The 12,056-nt window shown below is 42.6% G+C and overlaps 1 protein-coding gene across 9 annotated transcripts in view; it reads left to right on the top strand.

The window, feature by feature from the left end:
- KANSL3 (KAT8 regulatory NSL complex subunit 3) overlaps nucleotides 1–12,056 on the top strand; it is a 30,927-nt gene that overhangs the window by 16,878 nt on the left and 1,993 nt on the right. For 7 of the 9 annotated variants that reach the window (XM_048513403.1, XM_048513405.1, XM_048513399.1 and 4 more), the window contains exons 15-21: nucleotides 1,279–1,356; nucleotides 5,821–6,009; nucleotides 8,614–8,698; nucleotides 9,376–9,530; nucleotides 9,844–9,956; nucleotides 10,309–10,531; nucleotides 11,234–11,376. In XM_048513403.1, the coding sequence (XP_048369360.1) occupies nucleotides 1,279–1,356; nucleotides 5,821–6,009; nucleotides 8,614–8,698; nucleotides 9,376–9,530; nucleotides 9,844–9,956; nucleotides 10,309–10,531; nucleotides 11,234–11,376 (986 nt within the window). The remainder of the gene's footprint in view (nucleotides 1–1,278; nucleotides 1,357–5,820; nucleotides 6,010–8,613; nucleotides 8,699–9,375; nucleotides 9,531–9,843; nucleotides 9,957–10,308; nucleotides 10,532–11,233; nucleotides 11,377–12,056) is intronic. The other 2 variants (XM_048513402.1, XM_048513401.1) reach the window with 1 other exon arrangement.

The raw sequence follows: 12,056 nt of genomic DNA on the forward strand, positions 1-12,056 counted from the left end.
TTTTTCAGGATTTTTGGAGGAGGCTTAAAATATAAGCCCTACTCCAAAAAATAAGCCCTACCGGTAGTTACAGATCAGGATGGTGTGATCCAGCAGGGTTCTCCCTGCCAATGAGGATGCAGCTTGCATCACACCTGATGGGGAAGCAACAGGGCTGCCGAGAGCCCGCCTTAATACATTGTGAAGTTACCGTATTTCCCCTAAAATAAGCCCTACCCCAAAATAAGCCCTAATGCATCTTTTGGTGCACAAATTAATATAAGATCCTGTCTATTTTCGGGGAAACACAGTAGTGGGCAAGAAGTATTCTGCCCCATCTGGGTTTTCTTGCTGTTTATGGGGGAGGGTTGACTTGCTAGTCCCTGGCTCTCAAGGCATCAGTCAGGTGCTGGAGCCAGTGCTCAGTGCTATCCTCTTATTTTCAGGTTTCAGTGTTAGAAACTCAGTACAAATATGGTTACTTTATGTACAGTTAAAATAGCCTCTCCTGTGCTGTGTCCAAAAACTGGGGGAAGAGCTGTTCTCCTCGCTGGAGGGGACTAACGCTGATCAATTAGTTTAGCCCTGCCTGTGACTTGAGTGGAAGGAATAGCCCTCTCTGGCAAAATGAGAAGAAACATTCACAGTAATCCAACAAGCTTGTCTGCACTGAATCTCAAGGGCGATTTATCAAACAGTATTGTATGTTAATGAGACTTAGTTTTCCCCTTGCTGATAGTGGAAGCACAAAATAACAAATGCAAGGCACGTCTGTTTCAATGGTTTGTTGTGAATAGCCCCTAGATCTGTGTTCTCTGAGCAGCAGTATATTATTGTTAGCTAATGCTAGCAGGATGAATGTTGCATTCTTATTGTCTAGAGCAGTAGAGTTGATGTTGTGTTGATTCTGTATAATTGCACTCTTTGTTAGGAAATGCGTTATGTGTCTAGGTGTTCTGTATTTGGGTAATGATCTGTTTTGAAACAACATATTCCATGTGTTCATCACCGATAGTGCAGCTTGAGAGAGCAGCTGTCTCAAATGTCTGGATGTTCTTCCCGTAATGGAAATTGCTACCCAGTCTTGCTAACCCTCAGATAGGATGAAGTGTGTTTGGCCAAGGTGGCAGAGAGTGGGCAGGGGGTGGTGGTCTTTCTACTACAGTTATGCCACTGGGAGAAACTTCTGGGATTTGCCTGGCAGCTTGCTAAAAATGATTTTTCTTCTCCTGGCGAGAATGAGGGAGGCCCCTTCTACACACAAGCTATGGTACTGTAATTTTCTCTGATTCATTTCAGCTCAGTTTGCTGCATTTCTGAAACAAAACATGCTGGTGAGGAAATCTCTTCCTCCTGGCACCTCTTCATGCCTCTTTGGTGAGTATCTCCTCACTTTCTGCCTTTGCTGCCTTTTATCCTCCATCACCCTCCTTCCCTTCCCTTCCCTTCCTTGCACTGGTTCAGCGGTGTTTGGGAGTTGTCCTGCTTTTTACCTTTGCCTTGATTTAATGGGAGCTGAAGCAAAACGCTTCGAATGCAAGCCACCTTCTTTTCCCTTCTCACCCTCTTTTTATGTGGCAGATCAATGATCCCTTTGAAAAATGTTTATTGGCAATTTTTTTTAAAAAAATCACATGGTTGTCATGGCAGCTGCTTTAGTACTGGGACCTGAGTCTTTTTTGGACCTAGAAGTGCCAGCCATGCTTTGTTTCTATGGTGCCCCACTAACACACGAAGTAGCAAACTTAATAGCTGATGTGGGTTATTCTGGATAATGCAGAAGCATCCCAGTATGAGGAATCTGAGGCAGCCTCCTCCAGTAGTGGATTTTTGACTCGATGAAGGGCAGCAAAATGGGACATGGTTCTGACCCTCCTAGGAAGCTCTCATGTGTGAGCCTCGTTGAACTGAAAAGAGCCCCTAAGTTGTGTGAGAGTTCATTTCAGTAAGGCTGGTGCAGGAAACTTCCTAGTGCTCTGTGCTTGCACTGTGTATGGAAGAATAGGTCGATTTCTGGAGGGATATGATTTCTGCATCTTTACAGTGATTGAACATGATTGACCTGAAGCACTAGCCCTAAAATGCTTCAGTTGTGTGGATTGAATTTTTACAGTGAATTCACCATTTGGGGGGAGAGGGGCATATTGCATCTGACCATCTGTCATTACTCTAGCTCACAGGTGTCAGACTCATGGCCCTCAGATGTTATGGACTACCGTTCCCATCATCCCCTGCCAGCATCGTGCTGGCAGGGGATGATGGGAACTGTAGTCCATAACATCTGAAGGGTCGCAAGTTTCAAGCTGGTACAGCACCTTTAGCCACAAGGGGATGCCAGCCAACTTATAAAACCAAATCCAAACTAGCCTTCCAAATTGGACAGTTCATGGAGTGACTTCATGGTACGTATATTGATTAACTTACACACTCTGTGAAAATAGCATGGGCTATGTTGCCATTTTAGTATTTTATTATGCATGACAGCATAATTTGTTGAGGGGGAAAATGTTTATGATCATTGTGTTAGCTGAATACAATTGCTACTTATAGGCCAATCTTGTGCATGTCTATCTGGTAGTAAGTTCAGTGAAGATTATTAGGTAAAATTGACTAGTTTTCTTCAGCCGCTTGAACACAAAAGAACAGTGTCAGAGCTTTCTTAGCACTGTCATAGCACATTCAAGCCTAGCTGTTTGCATAAGGAATGGTATCCTCCTCAGTGTGGCACTCAGAAGTTCAGTAGAAGCCTATTGAGCTCCCATAAAGAGTTAGCAAACTGGCAACAAAACTCCTTATCACATTCAATTAAAAGGTTCAGTGGCCACATTGCTCTGAGTTTAAGTTTTGCTTACTTTTAGTACCCGTGGCTCCATCTGTCATATGCCATTCATATAATCCTCAGAATTGCTGGCTGTTAAAGAACCAGCCTGGAAATCTGCAGTTTTTGTAGTTCCAGGGAGTAGTGTGTGTGAAGTAAGGTGCTGAAGAAATATCTACATACTAAATGTGGGGCACATCAGAGAAGTATTTGTTTGTAATGACCCCAAATTTACTTAAAATCTAATTCACTATAGATAAATTTCAAATTAGTACTCTTTTTAAGTGAGTCCAGAGTGGACTTAAGTTTTCAAGAGCTGCTCTTCTTGGCTCTAGCTATCAAGGTTTTTAGGAATGCGGAGGGTGTGAGTGTGTAGTTAGCTGAGCTCCTTTGCTGAATGATTTGGCCATGCTAGCAAGGGCTGCTGGGAATTGTAGTTCATGAACATCTGGAGGGTCTGAGTTTGACACCTATGGATTAGATGAAAGTAGAGAGGCAGAATTTTCCCTATCTGGGATAAGCAAGCCTCAAGCTTACTGACTGCTATAGAATCAAAATCTATGGATGACTAGTTATATTTAACAGCAGAAATAGCCGTCATTAGATGCTTCGGCTTCTCTGTCATCCATTTGGGTGCATTTTTGTTCTAGGACGGTTGCAACAAAAGTAAAATTCAGCCAGAGGTTTAATGTACACTTAATGTTTTTGTGGTGTATTTATTTTTTTTGCCAATAGTATATAGCACCTTACAGCTCAGAAAAGATATTGTGCATCCTTCAAACTTTTCGTCCCTTAGTTGTCAATACATTAAAGAGATTTTCACTATGGAGTTAATGTCAGTTGTAGATATGACAAAGAGTACAGGGAACTGAAAAAATGCCAAGGAGAGAAAAATCAAAAATCTAATAGCTAGAACTGTTTTTAAGCTTGAATATCTGTATTGAAACCTGTATCAAGTAAGCTGCATGCAAAGAGTGAGAGACAGACATTTGCAGTGTTCTCTCAAAGGCGAAGGCCACTCTTCCCATTTGATTTAATAATATCTGAATAAAGAGTTACTTTCATGCCTCTTGCATAAATATTCCTTAGCAATAGGCTATGATGAAGCCATCCTTGTAGGATCACTATCTTGAGAAACCTAAGGAAAATTAAACCCACACCTTCCTTTCTCTTCCTGTTATGTGCTGGGACATGTCCCTCAATGCATCTCCCTCAATGCATCTTCTATTACATCTGAAAATAGGGACATAACAGAAACACACACACCCCCAATTATGAAGTAGATTTGTGTTCATTCTGCATTGGTTTAAATTTGAGGTATATTGTATATTTCCACTGTAAATTTCACTAACCTTAGTTTTATCATCTGACACATGGAGCTAGTTATATTTCCTTCTACAAGACAATATCATGAGGCTTTGTGAGATAATCATCGACTAAGGTATTGAATGTATTGACTTTCTCATTGAGACTCAAGAGTAGGTTATGCAGGGCAAGTCAATGCAGTCAAGAGGAAGAGACATCCAAAAAGCAATATAGTAAGATTAGAGAAATTTCAGTCGGCATAACTTATTATCTATAACACATACGGCAAATATGTAGAATGTAAAAAAATATTACTACATCAGTAGAAACTACGCAGCAAATAGGTATGTTAAAAACACAGTGGTATAGCCAGTAGGCCTTTTCCCTTCGTAAAGCACTTTTGAACAATTCTGATATAGTATGGCCCTATTACCTTAATAGAAAAGCCCTCCTGAACAGTTCCATTTTACATACTTTGCACAGTGCAGGGGAGCCCTCCTGACCCATCTTCAAGCAGGCTATTTCACAAGGTGGGGAGCACAACTGAGAATGCACACATATAGGGGGTTGTTAATCTTGTCCAATACGAAGGACTAAATGCTGTTGGTTTTTTAAAATACCCGGTTTGTTTCTGGTTATCAAATAATGAAACTGTTGGTATTCTGTTTGCTGTTTGGTATAGCCAGTAGAAAGAGCTGTGTTTCAGTATTGTCATTAGGTACTTGGGCATTGCGTTGTCTCTGAACCTGCTAAGTGTAGTAAAACAAACAAAACTGCGAATTGTTCCTTGCAGATGAAAACCAATGTGGAAATGTTTGTTTGTTAAGCAGGAGAATCTTGTTCAGTTGCCTGTAAATTAGGAGAAATTGGTGAGACTTAGCATCAAGTGAAAGAAGCTGAATTGTTTCTCACTCATTTGAGTGCAACTTTTATGAAAACATGCTAAGAACTGTAAAGTCACAGAATCTGATATGACTATTAGAACAAATTATTTCTTTTTATGCTTCTTCAACTCACATGAGTGCAGATCACTTCAGTATCTATACTGTGGTCCTTGCACACCCCTGCAAATCATCACACCACTTTCCTCTTTATATTTTGTTATCCTGCCATTAGACAAGGATGCTGATTCTAGCTCGATCATTCTGCCTTTTGAATATTTGAAACTCCTCTAGATGTTCGTTATCTAACAAATTGATTCTGTGAGGTGGATCAGTCTGACAATAATTGTGTAAATATATATCATTAGTCTCCTTAAACTTGTAGAATTTTGGTGATTTTTGGCTTGAAGTTAAGAGCTTTTCATACTTTCAGTGAGAATTAAAGCTTAAGTGATTATTCTCGGCATTTCTTTGTCATAACTCTCAGGCCCATTCTGCACATGCAGAATAATGCACTTTCAATCCACTATCATAATAGTTTGCAAGTGGATTTTGCTATTCCCCACAGTAAAATCCAGCTGCAAAGTGCATTGAAAGTGGATTGAAAGTTAATTATTCTGCATGTGCAGAAGGGGCCTGAGTGATAGGTTGACTTTTAAGGGCCTTTGAAAGCAGAGAGGAGAAGCTTCTGATGGCCACTCTGTACAAAGGATAGCACAAGGAAGTTGCATGTGTCAAGTTTGGGCCTTGGAATTTTATACTTCCCATTTTTGGCAGTGGAGGAATTATCCCATGTTCTCGGTTTCAAGTATGCCATTTTGTTTTGTGTGGTTCCAGTTTCTTCAGACCAGCAGCTGGATTCAGGGGAGAAAGAAGACCTGCGAATGCAACTGAAGAGGCACCGGGCTCCTAGCCCCACCCAGTGCAGCAAATCCGCCAAGCGGGCCAAAATCAAGGTGACCATTGTCTCCCATGGGGAAGCTGCTGGAGCTGGGAATGGAGCACCCTTGGATGCATCACCAGAAAGTGAGTCATGGAAATTGGGAGTCACTTTCACGTACCTCCAGGAGGAGACAGGAAAGGGACAGGGAATATACAAAAAGCTCTTGTATCATCTTTAAGTAGACTAACTGTGTTTTGGCTGACATGGATGAGCTCTAAGGCTTGTAAAACATGGGTATGGTAGGTGGATTCAGAGTTCAGTCCAATAGCTATGATAATGGAAAGCAAGCACCTAACATGCCTTACCACCTGGTATGCAGGCATTTAGCATCTTTGTTCTGGAGAATAGTACAGATGTTATTTTGAGCAATTTCTAGCTGCGATTCAATTGAGGAAAGGAAGTGAAAGCCATGCATGCTTCTCTTGAGTTCCTTGAAGGGGCAGAATGTGCTAATACTTGAAAAAATCTGGTATAATATTGTAAACACATAGTTCATGTTGTCTTCTCGTGTTTTTAGAAGCCAAGTCAACAAACTTGTTCAGTTAGCAAATCTCTTCTGTGTACTTGGCTGCCCAACAACGATCATGAAGGGATGGATAAAGTAGTGTAACTGTCATAGTGCTGGAGTCCAGTCATGCAACCCCCTTTCCTATTCCACTGCATTAGGAGTTTGAAATGAGTAAAACAGGGCCCTAGAAAAAACCCTTTGAGGAATACTGACATTGGGCTGAATGTTATTGGGTCATGGTGCAAGCTAAAAGAAGGTAACTAGACTGCTGATTTGATGTTTGGCAGGTGGAAAATGTATGGAACATGAAGAATGTGAAGGGATTTGTTAGTATGGTCAGTTTTAAAGAAGCATATCTCAAGAGATTTCCATGATCTTTGAATCAGGACCAACAGAAGTGACTTCTCAAAAACTATTAAGCTGGGAATATTGCATAAAAGCTTCCTCCTGAGGATCCCATTTGTTCTTCCTGCATAACTAGTTTCCTGGATATCATAACTTTGGGTATTACAGTGGCCTGAAATACATAGTTGGTTACAATTGTAAAGGATCACTCTCCTCCCATGCTGTGAGCCTGTTAGGAGCCAAGTGAAATGAGCAGCCTTGTTTCATTTCATCGGTTTCCTTTAAAAAGGCTGTTTAACCCAGTTCAGTGCTTGGGAACACATGTATATGGCAACTATGTTTTCTGCTGCATCCATCTGTAAAAAACTGGGCTGAGATAGGATCATCCCATCCATGATATGATTCCCAGAGTTCCTTGGAGGAAGGGCAAGATACAAATGTCTTATAAAAGTAAGCTGGCCTGAGAGTTGGCCACAGTGCACACTGTGCAGATATTGGTTTTCCACTGTGAAATGTGGATAGGAAGGAAGTGTATCTGTCAGTGGCGTAGTGGTTAAGAGCTGGTGTACTCTAATCTGGAGGAACTGGGTTTGATTCCCAGCTCTGCCGCCTGAGTTGTGGAGGCTTATCTGGGGAATTCAGATTAGCCTGTGCACTCCCACACACGCCAGCTGGGTGACCTTGGGCTAGTCACAGTTCTTCTGAGCTCTCTCAGCCCCACCTACCTCACAGGGTGTTTGTTGTGGGGGGAAGGGAAAGGGAAAGGAGATTGTCAGCCCCTTTGAGTCTCCTTACAAGAGAGAAAGGTGGGATATAAATCCAACTCTTCTTCTTCGCAGTTGAGGAATATTGTATGGTAACAGTGCTAGATGTTAACCCCAATACAGTTGAACAGAGTTAAATGCAAACTAGATGAATTAATGAATCAGCCCCATTTATACACATGAATACTTTCAAAAGGGTCGTTATTGATTACTGCTTTTTACATACAACCGCCCTTATTAGAACTGGATTTAATGAAGCCATCTGAGAGCATTGACATAAAGAGGCTTCCAAAGCTGCAAAATGTTATACTTTTATAAATCTTCCAATGGTTAATTTAACAGTGTTTTTCTATACTGTACAAATTAACTATTTTGTGTGTGTGTTAACACTGAAGCATACATTCACCAGCTTTGAAAGTTTCTGTTTCTTTAATTTTTTTTAATTATCCAAACTTTATTTCTTTTCACAGAAAATAATGAAATACAGAAGTTAACTTGAACAAAACAAGAATTCCCTCTTACCATACGTGGACAGAAGGAATATGCAAGACAAATTATATTTGTATCCAAAACACTACAATAAAAATATAATTTTAACTCTGTTTTTGTTCCTGTGTATTTTATAAATGTCCTAGGAGGATGCTAACAGAATCATATGGATTAAATAAAGCCCTGCTGTGGCTGATTAGCTGGTGAAACAAGGTAGTAGAGAGAAGAAAGAAAATAGTATAAGTGACATAAGCCATGGACATTAGTGACTTGCCACCTTTGAGTCTGCAGGCTTAGATTTCCATTGCTTTGGAGGCAATGTCTGGTTCCCATCTATTGCATCATGGAGCTGCTGGTGTCCAGAATCGTTTCATTTATTGCTCTACGGTACTTGCCGAGTGAGTTGCATGATCTCATAGTATTCCTTGCATTTTTCACAGCAGTGTCAGCTTATGGCGTGTGAGTGCTGGAACGTGCTACCTGAGCTTTTTCCAGTTCTTCAGAAACAGAGCTTTAATCATGGTGAAGGAGGGCATCTGATGCCTCATTACATTTCTTCTCTTTTTTTTTCCATTTTGCAGCAGCTACAGTGAAACCTCTTGCTATGGCCTTTGGACAATCTGTGCTGGGTGCAAAAGAGGTGACGGGAGTGCTTGCCAGCTCAAAGTGAGTATCTTTGAAACAGCCAGTTAGAAGAGGCAGAGTGTTCAAATCCTTTCGTTCCTTGGACAATTAAAGGTGTAACCAGACCTAATCAACTTATCGGCTGTCTCATTCCTTATTTGATGACAGAACAGAATCCCACTTGGAGACTGCAGAATCAAAGGGTCGTTTGCATATGTAAACAAGCCATCACAGAGAGAACTTTTATATACTCTCATGTGATCTAGATCACTGGTGCTTTTCCAGTGAAAGTCAGCATATGCCTTTAGCAGTGAGCAGATTTACATGTATTCAGCACTGTCCAGGTGAACTCATGCAGTCCTGGCTGCTTCGAATCACAGACTACGATGAAGAGCACAACAGAAAAGGAAAGACACATAGATTGTAAAGCTTCAGGTATTGTATGCAAAGTAGCTAAGAAGTGTTTGGGGAAAACAAAACCCCTTTGTTTATGAACACTTTTCAGGTACCTAATGCAAATACCTTGTTCTAGTAAAAGTCTGTGTTGTTTTAGTTTGACTTCTAGCCTGTGCAGTTCAGTACTTCGGCTAAGATCTTGGAGACCTAGGTTCAAATTATGACTTTAACATGAGTGCTCACTAGAACTGGGGAGAAAAGTGCGTTGTGAATATACGGCTGAAATTTTGTTGCCAACTGGACCATATCTCCTGTTTTCCCAGGCAAAATTCCACGGCAGAGTGCCCCTCTGTTAGTCCTACCCCCTCTGCTATAATCCCCAGTAGCACAGCTCCAAGTGCTTTCCATGCTCTGCAAAACAGACTAGTGGCTGGCAGCACGCACTGCGTACAAGCTCAACCCAGCACTCCACTCCAAGGTAACCAATGATGGTGTCTCATTTTGGCAAGGCAATTCCTGGTTTGAAGTGGATATGGAAAGCAACTGTTGTGTTACCTTTGGTTTGAATTGGGGTATTCTTTCAATCTTGGGCATCCTGACATTAAAGATGTATTGGCAAGAGGGCAGATCAGCTGATTTTTTTCAGAGACTTGCAGTGACTTCAGATATGTAGAAATGGCTGTGCGGGCTTGTCCTATCCCTGCCTGCCTGAATCATGGGCTCAGACAGCAGCTGAGTTTCCTACAAGGGCAGAAGAACAAAATCTCTTCACTTCTCTTTGGTTTCTTCAGGGACAGCATCAGCCAGCAGTCTTCTGCAGGGCTTGAGCTTCAGCTTGCAAGACATTGGCACAAAGCCAGCATCTCTCCCAGCAAGTGTTGCTGCCACAGGGCCTTCAGTTCAGGTAGGCAATGTTGGTCGGGGCGTGGTTGAGATGTAAGTGTGTGACATAGAAGCTGAGGCATCACTCAATCGGTCGGTCTGCCAGGCAGCCCTTGGCCGCCAGCACCACTTTTAAAAAGTGAACCACCAAGTGCAGGCTAATTGCCAGAGCGCAGGAAACGCACCCGATGGCCATGTGGAGGTAGCCTGCAGCAGGTGGGCAAGTGGCTGGGGGAGGGCACCTTGTCAGCCCCTGCTTGCTCCTCCCCCCTGTGACAGCTGAAAGGGTGCCCAGGTCATTTGTCCCCACCATCCAATACACCATTGCATAGTCTCCTCCCAGTATAACTTCCTATAACTTTTGTACCTTGCAGACTTCAGCCCTGAAGACCTCGGCACCAGTCCAGAATTTAAATGCTATAACCACCAGTACAGGAACAATTGTCCGTACTATTCCAGTAGCCACATCCCTATCATCCCTTGGACCTTCGGCAAATGCAAAGCCTACCACAATTCACCAGCTGCTCACAAATGGGGGGCTGGCAAAGCTTGCCAGCAGCCTTCCTGGCTTGGCTCACATCTCTGGTCAAGGGGCAGGTAAGATTCATGCTGTGATGAGCAAGTAGAGAACTGTCCCTTTTTCCTGAACTAGCACCACAACGTGTGTCATAACCAGTAGGTGTAGTGAGGTTATCTTATCGGAGGTCACAATAACCTAATTATTAGAATGGCATAATCTTGACTGGTTTGAGACACCACTGCTACACTCAGAGCCAGTGTTACTTGTGAATGCAGCAGCGTGTTTCTTCATTCAGATGCTTGCACTGTTGTAAACATAAAAGCAATAACTAAACACAAAACAGTAGCTGTTAGCTGATGAGGCTAGCACATATTTTCAGTGCCGTATGAAGGGAGTCAGTGTAGTGGGATGGCTGGACTTAGAGCGGGAAGCCCCAGGTTCAAGTCTCTCTTCAACCAGGAAACTGGGTGATCTAGTGAGCAAGGCACCAGTTCTCTGCTTCACTAGGTTACTAAGATGATCTGACCTCTGTGAAGAAAAGGGTGAGATGCAGATGCGATTCTGCAGTACCAAATGCTTGCTTTACAAGAAAAGAAGTTGAGATTTTGCTTTCCAGCAACGCACAGATGGGCAAGGAAGCCCAGTATATCAAAAAAGCTCTCCCTGGAAGAGCAATCTCAAACATTTCTAAAACATCAGCCATAATGGCTCCACTATCTGTAATGAAGTGTGTGCTTCTAAGTCATTTCACGCAAGTGAGTGTTGTCTTCTCTCTTCAGGCTTGAAGGCCCCAACCACAATCACGGTAACGCTGCGGGGACAGGCCAGCCGAGTCACCACCCTCAGTCAGGCAGCCATTGGAGCTGTCCAGCCTCAGCTGGAAGAGCAGCAGTTGCTACTCCCTCCACCGCAACCAGCCCAGGTAATTCTAGCTGCCAGAATGGTAACTTTCAAAAGAGGTGCGTGAGAAATAGTTGCAGAAACTGCCTGTTGAGGCTTGAGGGTTGGTGTGGCACCAGATTCAAACCACAGCCATAAAACTTACTGGGTAACTTTGGGACAGCCACCCCCATCTAACCTACTCAGTTTTTGTGAGGGCAGGATCGATGAAGAGAGAATACCATATGTTGCCTTGAGCTCCCTGTATTTGCTTTCTGCTTATTGCAAAGTTTCAGAGTTAGAAATATGGGGGGGTTTCCTAATGAAAAATACATTGCAGTCAATCTACAAGCTGCACAGAAGTTTTACAGAGTTGTAAATTGTCAATACTGGTCTTTTCCCATTAGCTTTTAGACACTTCTTGTTCCCGGGGGGATTGTTGCATTAGTATGTTGCATCGAAAATGTGGAAATATGTCTGCCACAGGAGGTGGTGATGGCAACTAACCTGGATAGCTTTAAAAGGGGCTTGGACAGATTTATGGAGGAGAAGTCGATTTATGGCTACCAATCTTGATCCTCTTTGATCTGAGATTGCAAATGCCTTAACAGACCAGGTGCTCGGGAGCAACAGCTGCAGAAGGCCATTGCTTTCACATCCTGCATGTGAGCTCCCAAAGGCACTTGGTGGGCCACTGTGAGTAGCAGAGAGCTGGACTAGATG

This window comes from Sphaerodactylus townsendi, linkage group LG12 (assembly GCF_021028975.2).
Source record: "Sphaerodactylus townsendi isolate TG3544 linkage group LG12, MPM_Stown_v2.3, whole genome shotgun sequence".
Taxonomy (NCBI): Eukaryota; Metazoa; Chordata; class Lepidosauria; order Squamata; family Sphaerodactylidae; genus Sphaerodactylus; species Sphaerodactylus townsendi.